The 20,562-nt window shown below is 45.1% G+C and overlaps 1 protein-coding gene across 10 annotated transcripts in view; it reads left to right on the top strand.

Annotated features, from left to right (window-relative positions):
- Nucleotides 1–20,562, top strand: part of LOC139442832 (muscle-specific protein 300 kDa-like) — a 265,153-nt gene that overhangs the window by 215,257 nt on the left and 29,334 nt on the right. For 9 of the 10 annotated variants that reach the window (XM_071223727.1, XM_071223730.1, XM_071223728.1 and 6 more), the window contains 10 exons: nucleotides 2,984–3,148; nucleotides 3,366–3,548; nucleotides 7,843–8,007; nucleotides 10,250–10,597; nucleotides 11,708–11,926; nucleotides 12,224–12,508; nucleotides 15,798–16,010; nucleotides 16,118–16,222; nucleotides 16,471–16,497; nucleotides 18,078–18,224. In XM_071223727.1, coding sequence (XP_071079828.1) covers nucleotides 2,984–3,148; nucleotides 3,366–3,548; nucleotides 7,843–8,007; nucleotides 10,250–10,597; nucleotides 11,708–11,926; nucleotides 12,224–12,508; nucleotides 15,798–16,010; nucleotides 16,118–16,222; nucleotides 16,471–16,497; nucleotides 18,078–18,224 — 1,857 coding nt within the window. The remainder of the gene's footprint in view (nucleotides 1–2,983; nucleotides 3,149–3,365; nucleotides 3,549–7,842; nucleotides 8,008–10,249; nucleotides 10,598–11,707; nucleotides 11,927–12,223; nucleotides 12,509–15,797; nucleotides 16,011–16,117; nucleotides 16,223–16,470; nucleotides 16,498–18,077; nucleotides 18,225–20,562) is intronic. The other variant, XM_071223729.1, reaches the window with a different exon arrangement.

Raw genomic sequence — 20,562 nt, 5'->3', positions numbered from 1 at the left:
CATGGATGGCAGCTGAGAGTGTAATAGAAGGTCAGGCAGTCCTTGGTCCTGTGTCATGGATGGCAGCTGAGAGTGTAATAGAAGGTCAGGCAGTCCTTGGTCCTGTGTCATGGATGGCAGCTGAGAGTGTAATAGAAGGTCAGGCAGTCCTTGGTCCTGTGTCATGGATGGCAGCTGAGAGTGTAATAGAAGGTCAGGCAGTCCTTGGTCCTGTGTCATGGATGGCAGCTGACAGTGTAATAGAAGGTCAGGCAGTCCTTGGTCCTGTGTCATGGACGGTAGCTGAGAGTGCAATAGAAGGTCAGACAGTCAGCAAGCTTATTGGTCCTGGATGTCATGGATGGCAGCTGACAGTGTAATAGAAGGTCAGGCAGTCCTTGGTCCTGTGTCATGGATGGCAGCTGAGAGTGTAATAGAAGGTCAGGCAGTCCTTGGTCCTGTGTCATGGACGGCAGCTGAGAGTGTAACAGAAGGTCAGACAGTCAGCAAGCTTATTGGTCCTGTGTCATGGACAGTTAAATGAGTTGACATGCAAATCTTTGCCGTGCATTGCTGAGTTCAGTCAGGCGTGACGCACACCGTTGAGGCCTGTAACTGCAGTGAATGGAGTTGGAACTGTCAGGCTGTCTCTGAAAGCCACCAGCACCGACCTGCGCAGTCTATTGAAGTCAGGCTGTTGTGGTGTATGAAGTAAATGCTTCAATAACAGCAGAGTTGGTCATATGTCAACCATTTAGCAGAGGAGGGCTTATATGAATAACGTGTCCGATATGAAGTGGTTGTCATTGAAAGAGACATAAACCCTGTATGACAAAACATGGCAGTTGAAATGGCATTAGCAAGAGTGTAAGGTGGTGGCGGCAGAGTAGGCACACAATGGTATGTTCCAGACAGTAGAGGTGTCTGCCGCACCTTCAGTGGCGTCACTAGTCAAGTTGTCACTTGCTTCCAGACCTCATTCCCCTTCTACCTGTCTGATGAGGTAAGCCTACCTGGTCACATTAAACTACTGTCTACTTGGTCATGTTAAACTACTGTCTACCTGGTCATGTTAAACTACAGTCTACCTTGTCATTTTAGTGGGGATCAGACACAATACTTGTGTTTATCTGGATCAGTCACAATACTTGTGTTTATTGGGATCAGACACAAAACTTGTGTTTATCAGGATCAGACACAATACTTGTGTTTATCAGGATCAGACCACAATAATTGTGTTTATCGGGATCAGACCACACTACTTGTGTTTATTGGGATCAGACACAATACTTGTGTTTATTGGAATCAGACACAATACTTGTGTTTATTGGGATCAGACACAATACTTGTGTTTAGTGGGATCAGTCACAATACTTGTGTTTAGTGGGATCAGTAACAATACTTGTGTTTAGTGGGATCAGTTACAATACTTGTGTTTATCGGGATCAGACACAATAATTGTGTTTATCGGGATCAGACCACAATACTTGTGTTTATCGGGATCAGACACAATACTTGTGTTTATCGGGATCAGACCACAATACTTGTGTTTATTGGGATCAGACCACAATACTTGTGTTTATCAGGATCAGACCACAATACTTGTGTTTTTCGGGATCAGTCACAATACTTGTGTTTATCAGGATCAGACACAATGCTCGTGTTTATCGGGATCAGACCACAATACTTGTGTTTATCGGAATCAGACACCATTCTTGTGTTTATCGCGATCAGACACAATACTTGTGTTTATCGGAATCAGTCACAATACTTGTGTTTAGTTGGATCAGACCACAATACTTGTGTTTAGTTGGATCAGACCACAATACTTGTGTTTATCGGGATCAGTCACAATAATTGTGTTTAGTAGGATCAGTAACAATACTTGTGTTTATCGGGATCAGTCACAATACTTGTGTTTATCGGGATCAGACACAATACTTGTGTTTATCGGGATCAGACCACAAAACTTGTGTTTATCGGGATCAGACACAGTACTTTTGTTTATCGGGATCAGTCACAATACTTGTGTTTAGTGGGATCAGACCACAATACTTGTGTTTATCCGGATCAGACCACAATACTTGTGTTTATCAGGATCAGACCACAATTCTTGTGTTTATCAGGATCAGACCACAATACTTTTGTTTATCGGGATCAGTCACAATACTTGTGTTTATCGGGATCAGACACAATACTTGTGTTTATCAGGATCAGACACAGTACTTGTGTTTAACGGGATCAGACACAATACTTGTGTTTAGTGGGATCAGACACAATACTTGTGTTTAGTGGGATCAGACACAATACTTGTGTTTATCGGGATCAGACACAATACTTGTGTTTAGTGGGATCAGTCACAATACTTGTGTTTATCGGGATCAGACACAATACTTGTGTTTAGTGGGATCAGTCACAATACTTGTGTTAAGTGGGATCAGTCACAATACTTGTGTTTAGTGGGATCAGACCACAATACTTGTGTTTATCAGGATCAGACCACAATACTTGTGTTTAGTGGGATCAGTCACAATACTTGTGTTTATCAGGATCAGACCACAATACTTGTGTTTATTGGGATCAGTCACAATACTTGTGTTTATCAGGATCAGACACAATACTTGTGTTTATCGGGATCAGACACAGTACTTGTGTTTAGTGGGATCAGACACAATACTTGTGTTTAGTGGGATCAGACACAATACTTGTGTTTAGTGGGATCAGACACAATACTTGTGTTTAGTGGGATCAGACACAATACTTGTGTTTAGTGGGATCAGACACAATACTTGTGTTTAGTGGGATCAGACACAATACTTGTGTTTAGTGGGATCAGACACAATACTTGTGTTTAGTGGGATCAGTAACAATACTTGTGTTTAGTGGGATCAGTCACAATACTTGTGTTTAGTGGGATCAGTAACAATACTTGTGTTTAGTGGGATCAGTCACAATACTTGTGTGTAGTGGGAGTAAAAGCTGACGTGAGTGTCCCCCCGTGCAGGTTGTAGCCAAGGAGAAGGAGCTGCACGGTGCCCTGCAGCAGCAGCAGGACTACCAACGCTCCGTACAGGAAGTCACAGCTAAGATGGAGCACGCTCAGAAGAGACTTTCCAGCAGGTCACTCGACCCACCTGATCTCTTCGACAGACTGCAAGATGATCACAAGGTCAGTCAAGACTGGTGCTCTAGGATGGATTTGGGTAGTCTAGTGGTTAAAGGGTTAATCCTGTTGGTCTACAATGGATGGGTGTAGTCTAGTGGTTAAAGGGTTGATACAACTGGCAACAGGTTTAGTTTGATTGCTGTGTCACATGACATTGATTTGCATATCTTCAATAATATAAGGGACTGTTTCCTGTAAAACGCTTTTGATGATGTTCCAGGAAACTCTCTCTGAGATAGATAGTATCAAGAATGACATTATCCATGTGCGAGAGCAAAGTCAAATGATCCTGGACAAGTCGGATCCTGAAGGTCGTAAGGCCATGGAGGCAACGTTGACAATGCTGACAGACCGAGCTGAGAGCCTGCAGACGATGGCCGGTGATGCGGGCCGCAAACTGCAGGTAGGGGAAGCTATTTGAATCACTTTTTGGGAGGGGGAGTATATTGTTCTAGTGCTTTGGAGAAGGTCCCCAGTAACTCAAGCTTATCTCCCTGTGGGGATTCCAATTCAGAATAGGTCCCCAGTACCTCATGCTTGTCTCCTTCTGAGATTCCAGGTCAGAATAGAACCCATGTACCTCATGCTTGTCTCCCTGTGTGGATTCCAGGTCAGAATAGATCCCTAGTACCCCATGCTCATCTCCCTGTGGGGATTCCAGGTCAGAATAGAACACATGTACCTCAAACTTATCTCCCTGTGGGGATTCCAGGGCAGAATAGGTTCCCAGTACCTCATGCTTGTCTCCTTGTAGGGATTCCAGGTCAGAATAAGTCCCAAGTACCTCATGCTTGTTTCCCCGTGGGGATTCCAGGTCAGAATAGGTCCCCAGTACCTCATGCTTGTCTCCCTGTGAGATTCCAGGTCAGAATAGATCCCCAGTACCTCATGCTTGTCTCCTTGTAGGGATTCCAGGTCAGAATAGGTCTCCTGTACCTCATGCTTGTCTCCTTGTAGGGATTCCAGGTCAGAATAGATCCCCAGTACCTCATTCTTGTGTCCCCGTGGGGATTTCAGGTCAGAATAGGTCCCCAGTTCCTCATGCTTGTCTCCTTGTAGGGAGTCCAGGTCAGAATAGGTCTCCAGTACCTCATGCTTGTCTCCTTGTAGGGAGTCCAGGTCAGAATAGGTCTCCAGTACCTCATGCTTGTCTCCTTGTAGGGAGTCCAGGTCAGAATAGGTCTCCAGTACCTCATGCTTGTCTCCTTGTAGGGATTCCAGGTCAGAATAGATCCCCAGTACCTCATTCTTGTCTCCCCGTGGGGATTCCAGGTCAGAATAGATCCCCAGTACCTCATTCTTGTCTCCCCGTGGGGATTTCAGGTCAGAATAGGTCCCCAGTACCTCATGCTTGTCTTCTTGTAGGGAGTCCAGGTCAGAATAGGTCTCCAGTACCTCATGCTTGTCTCCTTGTAGGGATTCCAGGTCAGAATAGATCCCCAGTACCTCATTCTTGTCTCCCTGTGGGGATTCCAGGTCAGAATAGGTCCCCAGTACCTCATGCTTGTCTTCCTGTGAGATTCCAGATCAGAATAGAACCCCGATTACTCATGCTCATCTCCCTGTGGGGATTCCAGGTCAGAATAGATCCCCAGTACCTCATGCTTGTCTCCTTCTGAGATTCCAGGTCAGAACAGAACCCATGTACCTCATGCTTGTCTCCCTGTGGGGATTCCAGGTAAGAATAGATCCCAAGTACCTCATGATCATCTCCCTGTGGGGATTCCAGGTCAGAATAGAACACATGTACCTCAAACTTATCTCCCTGTGGGGATTTCAGGGCAGAATAGGTTCCCAGTACCTCATGCTTGTCTCCTTGTAGGGTGTCCAGGTCAGAATAGGTCCCATGTACCTCATGCTTGTTTCCCCGTGGGGATTCCAGGTCAGAATAGGTCCCCAGTACCTCATGCTTGTCTCCCTGTGAGAATCCAAGTCAGAATAGATCCCCAGTACCTCATGGTTGTCTCCTTGTAGGGATTCCAGGTCAGAATAGGTCTCCTGTACCTCATGCTTGTCTCCTTGTAGGGAGTCCAGGTCAGAATAGGTCCCATGTACCTCATGCTTGTTTCCCCGTGGGGATTCCAGGTCAGAATAGGTCCCCAGTAACTCAAGCTTATCTCCCTGTGGGGATTCCAATTCAGAATAGGTCCCCAGTACCTCATGCTTGTCTTCTTGTAGGGAGTCCAGTTCAGAATAGGTCCCCAGTACCTCATGCTTGTCTCCTTCTGAGATTCCAGGTCAGAATAGAACCCATGTACCTCATGCTTGTCTTCCTGTGAGATTCCAGATCAGAATAGAACCCTGATTACTCATACTTGTCTCCCCGTGGTGATTCCAGGTCAGAATTGGTCCCCAGTACCTCATGCTCATCTCCCTGTGGGGATTCCAGGTCAGAATAGATCCCCAGTACCTCATGCTTGTCTCCTTCTGAGATTCCAGGTCAGAATAAAACCCATGTACCTCATGCTTGTCTCCCTGTGGGGATTCCAGGTCAGAATAAATCCCAAGTACCCCATGATCATCTCCCTGTGGGGATTCCAGGTCAGAATAGAACACATGTACCTCAAACTTATCTTCCTTTGGGGATTCCAGGTCAGAATAGGTCCCCAGTACCTCATGCTTGTCTCCCTGTGAGATTCCAGGTCAGAATAGATCCCCAGTACCTCATGCTTGTCTCCTTGTAGGGAGTCCAGGTCAGAATAGATCCCCAGTACCTCATTCTTGTCTCCCCGTGGGGATTCCAGGGCAGAATAGATCCCCAGTACCCCATGCTTGTCTCCCTGTGAGATTCCAGGGCAGAATAGATCCCCAGTACCCCATGCTTGTCTCCCTGTGAGATTCCAGGGCAGAATAGATCCCCAGTACCCCATGCTTGTCTCCCTGTGAGATTCCAGGGCAGAATAGATCCCCAGTACCCCATGCTTGTCTCTCTGTGAGATTCCAGGTCAGAATAGATCCCCAGTACCCATGCTTGTCTCCCTGTGAGATTCCAGGTCAGAATAGATCCCCAGTAACTCATGCTTGTCTCCTTCTGAGATTCCAGGTCAGAATAAAACCCATGTACCTCATGCTTGTCTCCTTCTGAGATTCCAGGTCAGAATAGAACCCATGTACCTCATGCTTGTCTCCCTGTGGGGATTCCAGGTCAGAATAGATCCAAAGTACCCCATGATCATCTCCCTGTGGGGATTCCAGGTCAGAATAGAACACATGTACCTCAAACTTATCTCCCTGTGGGGATTCCAGGTCAGAATAGATCCCCAGTACCTCATGCTTGTCTCCCTGTGAGATTCCAGGTCAGAATAGATCCCCAGTACCTCATGCTTATCTCCTTGTAGGGAGTCCAGGTCAGAATAGATCCCCAGTACCTCATTCTTGTCTCCCCGTGGGGATTCCAGGTGAGAATAGGTCCCCAGTACCTCATGCTTGTCTCCCTGTGAGATTCCCGATCAGAATAGGTCCCCAGTACCTCATGATTGTCTCGCTGTGAGATTCCAATTCAGAATAGAACCCTGATTACTCATGCTTGTCTCCCCGTGGGGATTCCAGGTGAGAATAGGTCCCCAGTACCTCATGCTTGTCTCGCTGTGAGATTCCAGATCAGAATAGAAACCCAAATTACTCATGCTTGTCTCCCCGTGGGGATTCCAGGTCAGAATTGGTCCCCAGTACCTCATGCTTGTCTCCCTGTGGGGATTTCAGGTCAGAATTGGTCCCCAGTACCTCATGCTTGTCTCCCCGTGGGGATTCCAGGTCAGAATTGTCCCCAGTACCTCATGCTTGTCTTCCCATGGTGATTCCAGGTCAGAATAGATCCGCAGTACCTCATGCTCATCTCCCTGTTGGGATTCCAGGTCAGAATAGATCCCCAATACCTCATGCTTGTCTCCTTCTGAGATTCCAGGTCAGAATAGAACCCATGTACCTCATGCTTGTCTCCCTGTTGGGATTTCAGGTCAGAATAGATCCCCTCATGCTTGTCTCGCTGTGAGATTCCAGATCAGAATAGAACCCCAAATTACTCATGCTTGTCTCCCCGTGGGGATTTCAGGTCAGAATAGATCCCCAGTACCTCATGCTTGTCTCCCTGTGAGATTCCAGGTCAGAATAGATCCCCAGTACCCCATGCTTGTCTCCCTGTGAGATTCCAGGTCAGAATAGAACCCAAGTACCCCATGCTTGTCTCCCTGTGAGATTCCAGGGCAGAATAGATCCCCGGTACCCCATGCTTGTCTCCCTGTGAGATTCCAGGGTAGAATAGATCCCCAGTACCCCATGCTTGTCTCCCTGCGAGATTCCAGGTCAGAATAGAACCCAAGTACCCCATGCTTGTCTCCCTGTGAGATTCCAGGGCAGAATAGATCCCCAGTACCCCATGCTTGTCTCCCTGTGAGATTCCAGGTCAGAATAGATCCCCAGTACCCCATGCTTGTCTCCCTGTGAGATTCCGGGGCAGAATAGATCCCCAGTACCCCATGCTTGTCTCTCTGTGAGATTCCAGGTCAGAATAGAACCCAAGTACCCCATGCTTGTCTCCCTGTGAGATTCCAGGGCAGAATAGATCCCCAGTACCTCATGCTTGTCACTACAATGGTCCAGACAGAGTTATTTACAAGGCTCCCAAGATGTAGTTGGGATATTTCTGATTGTGGTGTTAAACATAACTCACTCACTCACCTGTAAAACTGTGTTTGCAGGCAGCAGTCAAGGATCAAGAGAAGCACAATATTCTGCTGGAGGCGTACAAGAAACGTGTGAAGGATGTGGAAACCTGGCTGTCAGAAACCAGAACGAGGCATGTGACGACTGCCCTGCCAACTGACACCATGGACGAACTCCAGGCTGAGATGAGCAGCACCAGGGTGAGTGTAGGGCGCATCAGTGTAGGGTCACTAGTGTAGGATGCGTCAGTGTAGGGCGCATCAGTGTAGGGTCACTAGTGTAAGATGCGTCAGTGTAGGGTGCGTCAGTGTAGGCGCGTCAGTGTTGGGCACGTCAGTGTAGGGCACGTCAATGTAGGGCGCGTCAGTGTAGGGTCACTAGTGTAGGATGCGTCAGTGTAGGGTGCGTCAGTGTAGGGCGCGTCAGTGTTGGGCACGTCAGTGTAGGGCACGTCAGTGTAGGGCGCGTCAGTGTAGGGTCACTAGTGTAGGGTGTGTCAGTGTAGGGCGCATCAGTGTAGGGTCACTAGTGTAAGATGCGTCAGTGTAGGGTGCGTCAGTGTAGGCGCGTCAGTGTTGGGCACGTCAGTGTAGGGCACGTCAATGTAGGGCGCGTCAGTGTAGGGTCACTAGTGTAGGATGCGTCAGTGTAGGGTGCGTCAGTGTAGGGCGCGTCAGTGTTGGGCACGTCAGTGTAGGGCACGTCAGTGTAGGGCGCGTCAGTGTAGGGTCACTAGTGTAGGGTGCGTCAGTGTAGGGCGCATCAGTGTAGGGTCACTAGTGTAAGATGCGTCAGTGTAGGGTGCGTCAGTGTAGGCGCGTCAGTGTTGGGCACGTCAGTGTAGGGCACGTCAATGTAGGGCGCGTCAGTGTAGGGTCACTAGTGTAGGATGCGTCAGTGTAGGGTGCGTCAGTGTAGGGCGCGTCAGTGTTGGGCACGTCAGTGTAGGGCACGTCAGTGTAGGGCGCGTCAGTGTAGGGTCACTAGTGTAGGGTGCGTCAGTGTAGGGCGCATCAGTGTAGGGTCACTAGTGTAAGATGCGTCAGTGTAGGGTGCGTCAGTGTAGGCGCGTCAGTGTTGGGCACGTCAGTGTAGGGCACGTCAATGTAGGGCGCGTCAGTGTAGGGTCACTAGTGTAGGATGCGTCAGTGTAGGGTGCGTCAGTGTAGGGCGCGTCAGTGTTGGGCACGTCAGTGTAGGGCACGTCAGTGTAGGGCGCGTCAGTGTAGGGCGCGTCAGTGTTGGGCACGTCAGTGTAGGGCACGTCAGTGTAGGGCGCGTCGGTGTAGGGTCACTAGTGTAGGGTGCGTCAGTGTAGGGCGCATCAGTGTAGGGTCACTAGTGTAAGATGCGTCAGTGTAGGGTGCGTCAGTGTAGGCGCGTCAGTGTTGGGCACGTCAGTGTAGGGCACGTCAATGTAGGGCGCGTCAGTGTAGGGTCACTAGTGTAGGATGCGTCAGTGTAGGGTGCGTCAGTGTAGGGCGCGTCAGTGTTGGGCACGTCAGTGTAGGGCACGTCAGTGTAGGGCGCGTCAGTGTAGGGTCACTAGTGTAGGGTGCGTCAGTGTAGGGCGCATCAGTGTAGGGTCACTAGTGTAAGATGCGTCAGTGTAGGGTGCGTCAGTGTAGGCGCGTCAGTGTTGGGCACGTCAGTGTAGGGCACGTCAATGTAGGGCGCGTCAGTGTAGGGTCACTAGTGTAGGATGCGTCAGTGTAGGGTGCGTCAGTGTAGGGCGCGTCAGTGTTGGGCACGTCAGTGTAGGGCACGTCAGTGTAGGGCGCGTCAGTGTTGGGCACGTCAGTGTTGGGCACGTCAGTGTAGGGCGCGTCAGTGTTGGGAACGTCGGTGTAGGGCACGTCAGTGTAGGGCGCATTTGTGTAGGGCGCGTCAGTGTAGAGCGCGTCAGCCACCATCCCACAAGCCCGGTCTAGTTACATTCCCCCCAGTAGGATCAGCAGATGCCAGTCCACATACTGGAATAATACACTAAAAATGTTGCCAGATACAAGCTCAGACAAGTAGATTTTGGCATAGACTGCACCAAGACTGTCTGTACAATCCTACATTTATATACTCAATGCCAAAAGAAATACCATACATGTTTGTTAATATATGAAGACTCATATTTAAGAGATATTAGAGTGGTTTAATGCACAAAACCGACACTCTTGAACGCATCACATGTGACATCATAGATCCATGACTTGAGATGCACCATTTGTCTCCTGTAGGATTAGTGTGTAATGTTTGGAAATCACGTGCAGTATATTGTGGTGAGAATAAAGTCACACTGTGGTAACACTTGACTGATTGTAAGTTTTGTCATTAATTGGTACACATTAGAAACATCTCTTCTTAACGTACATACTTCTCTATATGTGTTTCTATTGTTTGCTTTTCTTTTGGCGGTGAGTATACATGCCTTCATTCTGACTGACACAGGACTCTGTGGAGGAGGTGAACATCCATCTACGGCTCATGTCGGATCTGGCTGTGCAGTGTGATGCTGTGTGTGAGCAGGAGACGCCCACCAGTGCCGAGAAGCTGAGGACACAGCTGGCCAGCCTGCAGAAGCAGCTCGGGGACTTTAAGCTGGAGACCATCGACAAGCAGAGCCAGCTCCGCAGCGCCATCAAGGCTGCAGACAAGAGGCAAAGGGAGATGTCCGACTACGAGGACAATGTTCAGAAGCTGCAGCAGTGGATCAGCAACACAAAGCAGATGACTCTCCCAGCCGTCAGGTCTGCAGACTACACTGCCACGATGCCTGAATGGCAGCGACTCCAACAGGTACTGCCTACATCATCCCGTCTCCCTGGGAAGTCTCTGATGGATGGTTTATACTGCTGGCTGCAGCACATGTACCATCAAATCCCTGTCTCAAAGATTAACTAAAATCCTTTATACAAACAAGGAAGGACTTTCTTTATATTCACAGAACGTATTTAAGACAAGTGGAATTATTACCATGAAGATTCTCAAAAACTCTAAGGATTTGCTTGACTTTTTACAAATCTTTTTCTATTTTTAAACTTTGGCAAACTCATGGCAAACTTAAGGGAAAAGCTCATTCCTTGATACATGGGTAGAGCCGCAGATAAGCAGCGTATTTGCGTAAAATATCCCCCCAAAATATTCAAAACTCAATTACTTTCAATTAACTTGCATACAGAAACGCATGCATTAAATGAAAAACTCAAATGTATAATAACAACACGCGTGAATACCTAATAAAGCTTTTTCAGCATGCAGACAAAGCAGCTAATTTCCAAAACATAATTACGAGCTAATTTGCTTTCCAAGTCAAACCTATATATTTAGAACAGTTATATACATCTAAAACATTATTTCATTTTTTTAAATCTTAAAATGTTCATTTATTTTGGGAAAAACTGTCAGATAGAATGTCAGGTCCTTCAGATAGACTGTCAGGTCCATCAGATGGACTGTCAGGTCCTTCAGATAGACTGTCAGGTCCATCAGATAGACTGTCAGGTCCTTCAGATAGACTGTCAGGTCCTTCAGATAGACTGTCAGATCCTTCAGACAGACTGTCAGGTCCTTCAGATAGACTGTCAGGTCCTTCAGATAGACTGTCAGGTCCATCAGATAGACTGTCAAGTCCTTCAGATAGACTGTCAGGTCCTTCAGATAGACTCTCAGGTCCTTCAGATAGACTCTCAGGTCCTTCAGATAGACTGTCAGGTCCTTCAGACAGACTGTCAGGTCCTTCAGACAGACTGTCAAGTCCTTCAGATAGAATGTCAGGTCCTTCAGATAGACTCTCAAGTCCTTCAGATAGACCCTCAGGTCCTTCAGATAGACTCTCCGGTCCTTATGATACATCATCTGTGGGTTCCTTCTTGTGGGTTCTGATGAGCTGTGACTTTATTTACCCAGGACTTGACATCTGGACTAGTGGAACATCGCCAGCTTGTCCAGCAGATCTCAGTGACTGGTCAGCGTTCCCGAGACATGGCCTTGATGTCAGATACGTCTGAGCGGGTTGTTCCCGCTGTAGGAGAAGCTCAGCTTCACCTGAGATGGGAGGAACTGCAGAAGGATCTGGCTGAGAAGAAACAGACCCTGGAGGACTTTGTGAAGACGAGAAAACCTGGGGTGAGTACAACACCACGTACACTGGTGTCAGACACACTAGGCCTATGTGGCAGTACTGGTGTCAGACACACTAGGCCTATGTGGCAGTACTGGTGTCAGACACACTAGGCCTATGTGACAGTACTGGTGTCAGACACACTAGGCCTATGTGGCAGTTTGTTTGTGGTGAGAAGTGAACCCTGGAGAGAGACTGATATAGAGTAGCCGAGTTGTTCCTGCATTCATTGTCATGCAGAGCACAGGTTTGTGTCCTTGTGACTGCCAAATTTCCCAATTAATGTAAATCTCTCACCCCAGGAGCTGCCAGTGACAAGTTTCCGGTGTCAGAGCCTGTCCCCCGGGGTGGATCCGAGCAGGAACCTGGAAGAGATCCGGCAGATTGTGGGTGAGCTGGGTGAGTGCTGGGAGCAGCTCCAGGGTCAGGTGGAGGACAGGCAGGTCCGGGTGGAGCAGGCGCTCTCCTTCCAGCACCAGTACCAGCAGGCCCTTCTCACCATCTCCTCCTGGCTCGACTCCGCCCAACACCGGCTCCTCACCCCCGACATGGGGCACACCACGCAACAACAGCTGCACGAAAACGAGGTCAGTCATCGGATGACAGCATAGATATGCATCACAGATAACACTCAGAAACAAAGTAGAATTTATGGATAACAACTTCTTTACTACTGTAAAGGCCTTTACAGTATTAAAGAAGTTGTTATCCATAAATTGGGTCTACATTCTCATCCGTCTAAGTACCGTATATCGCTGTGTATAAGGCGAGTTTTTCGTACCTAAAATGAGGGGGCTAAGAAGGGGGGTCGTCTTATACACGGAGTCGAAGATCTCACATTTTTTTCCACTGGCGATGTCAACCGGCGTCCGATAGCCAGCCCAGCATTTGACAATAAAACTTCGCATTTCGTCCTAAATAACTGTTCCAATAACTATTTCCATACATAAACATGATTTGTATCTCTTTTCCTTGAATAAAGTTTAATAATTTCTGCAAATAAAGTTGAAATGACCCTCGCCTCGATGCAGATTGTCAAACCACCTGACACGGTAAAACAATCAACATCCGTGAGCAGAGAGCCGGAACTACCGGTAAGCATTTGCATATTGCACATGTGACCTAACATGTGATAACCGGTGAAGCTGAAATCAATTCCCGCTGTTTTTACAGTTGTATTAACAAGTATTGGAGACGGTGTGTACAAGTGATTGTGGAATAAACACGCTGAATGTGAAGCAAACATAAGCCTAGTTAGTTACAACATAGTTAATTGGCGATTAAATTACTCACCATTGTCTCTTATATGTTATTACTTCATAAATGAATTTTATTTTACAGGCACCAATTTGGTGTCGTACCGTGTAAACACAAAATGGCGACGTGTGCTGGAGTTAAACACGCGACCTATCATTGTAGAAAAAAAACAACGCAAGATAAACATATTTTTATTGCATATATAAGGTTTGTGTGCGCACTTGTGATGTGTGCGAAATACGCATCAGTCAGAAAGCGCACGTTAAATCTCCAAAGTAACTAACTAACTAACTTGTGATGTCCGTGTGCGAAATACGCTACAGTCGGAAAGCGCACGTTAAATCTTCTATATCAGTCAGACTTGTGATGTGTTTGATTCCCGGTCGCCTTATACACGGAGTATAGGATTTTGGGTTGATTTTTAAGGCGTGTACAGGGGGGTCGTCTTATACGTGGGGTCGCCTTATACACAGCGATATACGGTAATGCCTATCAAACAAAACACTCAGAAACATGGGAATGCATCACATATAACACTCAGAAACATGGGAATTGATCACACATAACAGACAGAAACATGGGAATGCATCACAGATAACACTCAGAAACATGGGAATGCATCACATATAACAGTCAGAAACATGGGAATGCATCACATATAACACTCAGAATCATCAAAATTGATCACAGATAACACTTAGAAACATGGGAATGCATCACAGATAACACTCAGAAACATGGGAATGCATCACATATAACACTCAGAAATATAGGAATGCATCACAGATAACGCTCAGAAACATAGGAATGAATCACAGATAACACTCAGAAACATGGATATGCATCACATATAACACTCAGAAACATAGGAATGCATCACAGATAACACTCAGAAACATAGGAATGCATCACAGATAACGCTCAGAAACATAGGAATGCATCACAGATAACACTCAGAAACATAGGAATGCATCACATATAACACTCAGAAACATAGGAATGCATCACAGATAACACTCAGAAACATGGGAATGGATCACAGATAACGCTCAGAAACATAGGAATGCATCACAGATAACACTCAGAAACATAGGAATGCATCACATATAACACTCAGAAACATAGGAATGCATCACAGATAACACTCAGAAACATGGGAATGGATCACAAATAACACTCAGAAACATAGGAATGCATCACAGATAACACTCAGAAACATGGGAATGCATCACATATAACACTCAGAAACATAGTAATGCATCACAGATAAGTCAGAAACATGGGAATGCATCACATATAACACTAAGAAACATGGGGATGCATCACAGATAAGTCAGAAACATGGGAATGCATCACATATAACACTCAGAAACATAGGAATGCATCACAGATAAGTCAGAAACATAGGAATGCATCATAGATAAGTCAGAAACATGGGAATGCATCACAGATAAGTCAAAAACATGGGAATGCATCACAGATAAGTCAGAAACATAGGAATGCATCACAGGTAAATCAGAAACATAGGAATGCATCACAGATAAGTCAGAAACATAGGAATGCATCACAGATAAGTCAGAAACATGGGAATGCAGCACAGATAACACTCAGAAACATGGGGATGCATCACATATAACACTCAGAAACATGGGAATGTATCACAGATAAGTCAGAAACACTGGAATGCATCACAGATAACACTCAGAAACATGGTAATGCATCACATATAACACTCAGAAACATGGGGATGCATCACATATAACACTCAGAAACATGGGAATGTAACACAGATAAGTCAGAAACATTGGAATGCATCACAGATAACACTCAGAAACATGGTAATGCATCACATATAACACTCAGAAACATGGGGATGCATCACATATAACACTCAGAAACATGGGAATGTAACACAGATAAGTCAGAAACATGGGAATGCATCACATATAACACTCAGAAACATAGGAATGCATCACAGATAAGTCAGAAACAACGGGAATGCATCACAGATAACACTCAGAAACATGGGAATGCATCACAGATAACACTCAGAAAGATTTGTTTGCATTGCGTAAATGATAAATACTAACCTTCAGGTATCTGTTAGACATTGTAAAGAAAGGGATTTTCAGATTGAAACATCTTTGAAACTTTTCAAAATGATAACATATAAACTTACTACAAGATCCATCTGAGTTGCCATACATGACCTGTTTTATTCTGATAGCCTTTATTTCATGTCACCTCAGCCTTGTTATGATAGCCTTTATTTCATGTCACCTCAGCCTTGCTATGATAGCCTTTATTTCATGTCACCTCAGCCTTGTTATGATAGCCTTTATTTCATGTCACCTCAGCCTTGTTATGATAGCCTTTATTTCATGTCACCTCAGCCTTGTTATGATAGCCTTTATTTCATGTCACCTCAGCCTTGTTATGATAGCCTTTATTTCATGTCACCTCAGCCTTGTTATGATAGCCTTTATTTCATGTCACCTCAGCCTTGTTATGATAGCCTTTATTTCATGTCACCTCAGCCTTGTTATGATAGCCTTTATTTCATGTCACCTCAGCCTTGTTATGATAGCCTTTATTTCATGTCACTTGTGATATATTCAGACTTTTCAACGAGAAATCCAAGGTTTGCAAGGGGAGATAACCAGGATGAAGGCCCAAGCACAGAACCTTCTGTCCACGACCAGCGGAGAGAGTCGCGAGCTCATCCAGCAGAGTCTCTCCAACCTCAATGACCGAGTCTCCATGTTAGAAAGCCAGGCCCAGCACCGCGGTGAGGAACTCAGGGTGGTCGACTCTCATTGGCAACAGTATCAGGTTAGTAACTGCCTAACATTACAGAAGACAGTTCTTCATAGGAAGCATTTTACCGTGAGCCAACACATGTGACAACACACAAATCTTGTCATGTTTCCTTTGTGCAGAACGAGGTGGACAGTCTACAGAAACAGCTGCAAGACACACAACGCCTCATCCACTCCCGACCCCCATCGTCCGCAACCAGCGATGACCTGGTGGGCACTGTCCAGGTAACGATCTTCTTGCTTGTCTCAAGTCATCTCCGATTCTATATCTGGACCCTGTTCCACAAAGCGATCGTAGCACTAAGATGATCATAACTCCCATACTTTAACATTTACTTACAACAGTTGTAGCACTTTGTGGAACAGGGACCTGATAATACAAGTTTTACTGTTTGTATAGTAATGTTATTGTACTAAGTGCTGTATTCAACTTAAGTCTATGTATGCTGTAGTCATGTTTGTTTGCCGACCAGGCGACTGACCGATGTGAGACCAAGGAGGTAAGAGAATTATTGTATAAGGTGAAGGTCACATGAAATCATTGTCCTGCAGTCTCCGATCCCATCTCCTCCACTCGCCATCACTGTTGACGGCATGCTTGAGGTCTCACCTCTAGAGTTGGAGACATATCCCAGGAGCGCTCAAGTCAATGCATACTTCATAAATCATACAAACTGTCCTGAAAATCGGTAAACTGTGGTATTCTACACACGACACACTTTCTTGTAGAAACTTTCATCATGCTTTAAGCCCACGCTTTCCAGCTTGGACACTGTTGTCGTAAAGTCATGTTGGTACATGGACACATCTTGAGAAGGGCAGTGCAGACACTATTGTCGTAAAGTCATGTTGGTACATGGACACATCTTGAGAAGGGCAGTGCGGACACTATTGTCGTAAGTCATGTTGGTACATGGACACATCTTGAGAAGGGCAGTGCAGACACTTTTGTCGTAAAGTCATGTTGGTACATGGACACATCTTAAGAAGGGCTGTGCGGACACTATTGTCGTAAGTCATGTTGGTACATGGACACATCTTGAGAAGGGCAGTGCGGACACTATTGTCGTAAGTCATGTTGGTACATGGACACATCTTGAGAAGGGCAGTGCAGACACTATTGTCGTAAGTCATGTTGGTACATGGACACATCTTGAGAAGGGCAGTGCGGACATCGCGGGGGTTTGCTACGTGCATGTTCTATAGTTAGCTTCCATTGATGTAGTTGTAGATGTAGATGTAGATGAAGTAGAATGGTGATGGTGTTGATGTTACTGACTGGTCACTTCAAACAGTGTCAGCCATGTCCTCTGCTCAACCTGTGCAAGGGGAACACCAGGAGGTATTGATATTCTGTAGATGTTCGCAGTCTACCATGATTTGAAAAGCTAATGAACGCGTGTCACACTATATTTGGAAAATACCAGTAGATTGTGTTTTTCAAAAGCATGGATATTTTCATCTGGCAAAGTTTATATAAATGACAAATGAAATGAAATGAAATTATGAAATTCAGATGTTAGCAACTTGATTCCTGGGATCGAAAAAGCGAAACTATGTGCGACCAGCTTACTGTAAAAATCTGTGTCACACAGGCTTTGTGAACAGCAACAGTCAACAACATGGCAGACAAAGTTGTCAAATAAGTATGATGTATGGGTCCACTTTCATTCACGTTGTTAACAAAAACACAGATGAAAGCACATAAGCAATATATTGTGGTATATATCCCAGTGCGTTGATCAATATGGCAATAAACTGAAATATGAAAGTCAGGGCAATACCCATCACGAGGATTCTGCTCAACCTTGGTGATGGACACACCATTAGGCAGCAGCAGGGTTACATTTAGGTAATGTTTGCATGTTGCAATGTGACGCTGGCCATTCTGTCCGACCCAGGTCACATGACATGTCTTGACAGAACTCTGTAAGCGTCCAACATCAAGTTGCCTATGATGTGTTCTGTAATGTGTGTAAGGGACAGGGGGATGTGATAAACAGATGTATTTACAGACATTGAGAGTTGGATGTAGACTAATACACAGTGTTCACATGTTATCCCCTGTCTCTTGCTCAAGGAGATGGAAACACACCTCCACCAATGTGAAGGCAAGCTCGACAGCCTCAAGAAGAAGGAGACAGAGTTGTCTGCCCTTTATCCACAAGGTGTCTTTCCCTCTGAGCTGCGAACACTACAGACCAACTACATGGATCTACAGCGCAGGGTGAGTGTCCTTTGAACAGAGCATTATTACAGATTGTAAAAGTTGGTTATACCACACTCATTCAATATGACCTGATAATAAGGTCAGTACACGACATGGATCTACAGCACAGGGTGAGTGAGTATGGGCAGCCATTCGGTCAAAAAATGCTTAGTTGAAAAAAAAGAAATGACAAATATACGCAATAAAGGTCAGATATTACGAATAAAGAACTAAATGTTACTAATAAAGGTCAAAATACAAAACAATGAGATGCCAGTTAAAAAAATACAAAGTTGAAATAAAGGTCAAAAGTATGCAATATTAATAGTCAAATGTTACGAAAAGACGTCATAAGAAAAGAAAGAACAATCAATACGAAAGAACGTCAGTGAGCACGATCAGATGTTTACCATAAAGAATGTCAGTGAGCGCAAAAGGATGTTGACAATAAAGTACGATTTGTAAAACATTCAGAGTTTAATCGGCTTGTTCCGCCATGTATATGAGAACTGCATGCATGCCGAGGTGCACAATATATTACATCATTCCTCGTGCACTCACCGTCTGGCGTCTCTCTCTCTCTCTCTCTCTCTCTCTCTCTCTCTCTCTCTCTCTCTCTCTCTCTCTCACTCTCACTCTCACTCTCACACACACACACACACACACACACACACACACACACACACACACACACACACTGTATATACATGTTGGTTGCGTTTAAGCATCGTCACCACCTTTTCATAAATACAGTATACTGTGTAACTAGTACATGTATTTTGTATACAACCTTCAATAAACATTCATTTAATGCTAAACTAGGATTAATCTACAATGATCCAAAAACTGTTCATGCTTGGTGCAACACGAGGGTGCTATTATGCCGAGTTTTGTTTCAGATGCACATTTTCATAACATCTGGAAAGTGAACGTTGTGCAAGAATTTGTTTTATTTAACAACTTTTCGGAAACTGTGTGCGAACAAACTGCTGCCTAATATCTGAACGTCAATAATATATATCAAATAGATTTGTATGCATATGTATAACGTTACACATTCTTTAGGAAAAATAACTTGCCATAAATAAAGAAAATTGATTTTCCTCTTTGACGCCAGCATTCGTTTTCAAACCAGATTTATTTCGCTTGTTTATATCCAGACCGTTTATATTTGTGACACAGACAATTGTAAGTTGATGCCGAAAAGTACGCGTAATTCAGGGAATGTATGTATTGCAGGTGTGTGTGAAATATTAGTGATGTCATAGGCGTATCATAACCGGCATACATGAAACGTGACTTTGTAAACACTATACAAATTGGCCGAAAGTTTGCTTCAGTGTTCGTGTTTGCTTATTTTCTAAAACATTTTAAACGATTCTAGGGTTTGACAAATTGCACTGCCATCTGGCGTTTATTGTAAACGTCCTTTCGTAAACGTAAACGTTAACATTGTTCTTTCTTTTCTTATGACGTCTTTTCGTAACATTTGACAATTAATATTGCATGTGATGAACATAACCTGTGACATGATGAATATTGATTCTTGTCTGCTAGAAAACAACATGGCGTCTGGTAGTACACAGGTTACTGTAATGAAACAGAAGACAGTTTAAAGGCTTCATACACTTTTTAGTGAATTTCATGTACAACAAAATGAATGATTACTTCTAATGTGGTCAGTATGCGACCTTGGTCTGATCAGGCCACCTCAGGTGTCAGGTCCAGGGGTCCTTGTTTCTGCATATTGACAATGTCAAGAGTAATTATTTGTTTATAAAATAAAGTCAGTGTGGTGATGTGAGATGTGATGTGTGGTGATGTGTGGTGATGTGTGGTTATGTGATGTGATGTGTTGTGATTTGATGTGTTGTGATGTGATGTGATGTGATGTGTGGTGATGTGATGTGTGGTGATGTGATGTTATGTGTGGTGATGTGATGTGTGGTGATGTGATGTGATGTGATGTGTGGTGATGTGATTTGATGTGATGTGTGGTGATGTGTGGTGATGTGATGTGATGTGTGGTGATGTGATGTGTGGTGATGTGTTGTGATGTGATGTGATGTGATGTGATGTGATGTGATGTGATGTGTGGTGATGTGTGGTGATGTGATGTGTTGTGATGTTATGTGATGTGATGTGTGGTGATGTGATGTGTGGTGATGTGATGTGATGTGATGTGTGGTGATGTGTGGTGATGTGTGGTGATGTGATGTGATGTGTGTTGATGTGATGTGATGTGTGGTGATGTGTGGTGATGTGATGTGATGTGTGGTGATGTGATGCGATGTGTGGTGATGTGATGTGTGGTGATGTGTGGTGATGTGATGTGATGTGTGGTGATGTGATGTGT

Source organism: Haliotis cracherodii, unplaced genomic scaffold (genome assembly GCF_022045235.1).
Source record: "Haliotis cracherodii isolate W230 unplaced genomic scaffold, xgHalCrac1.p SCAF_5, whole genome shotgun sequence".
Taxonomy (NCBI): Eukaryota; Metazoa; Mollusca; class Gastropoda; order Lepetellida; family Haliotidae; genus Haliotis; species Haliotis cracherodii.
This window is presented reverse-complemented; position numbering and strand designations above follow the sequence as displayed.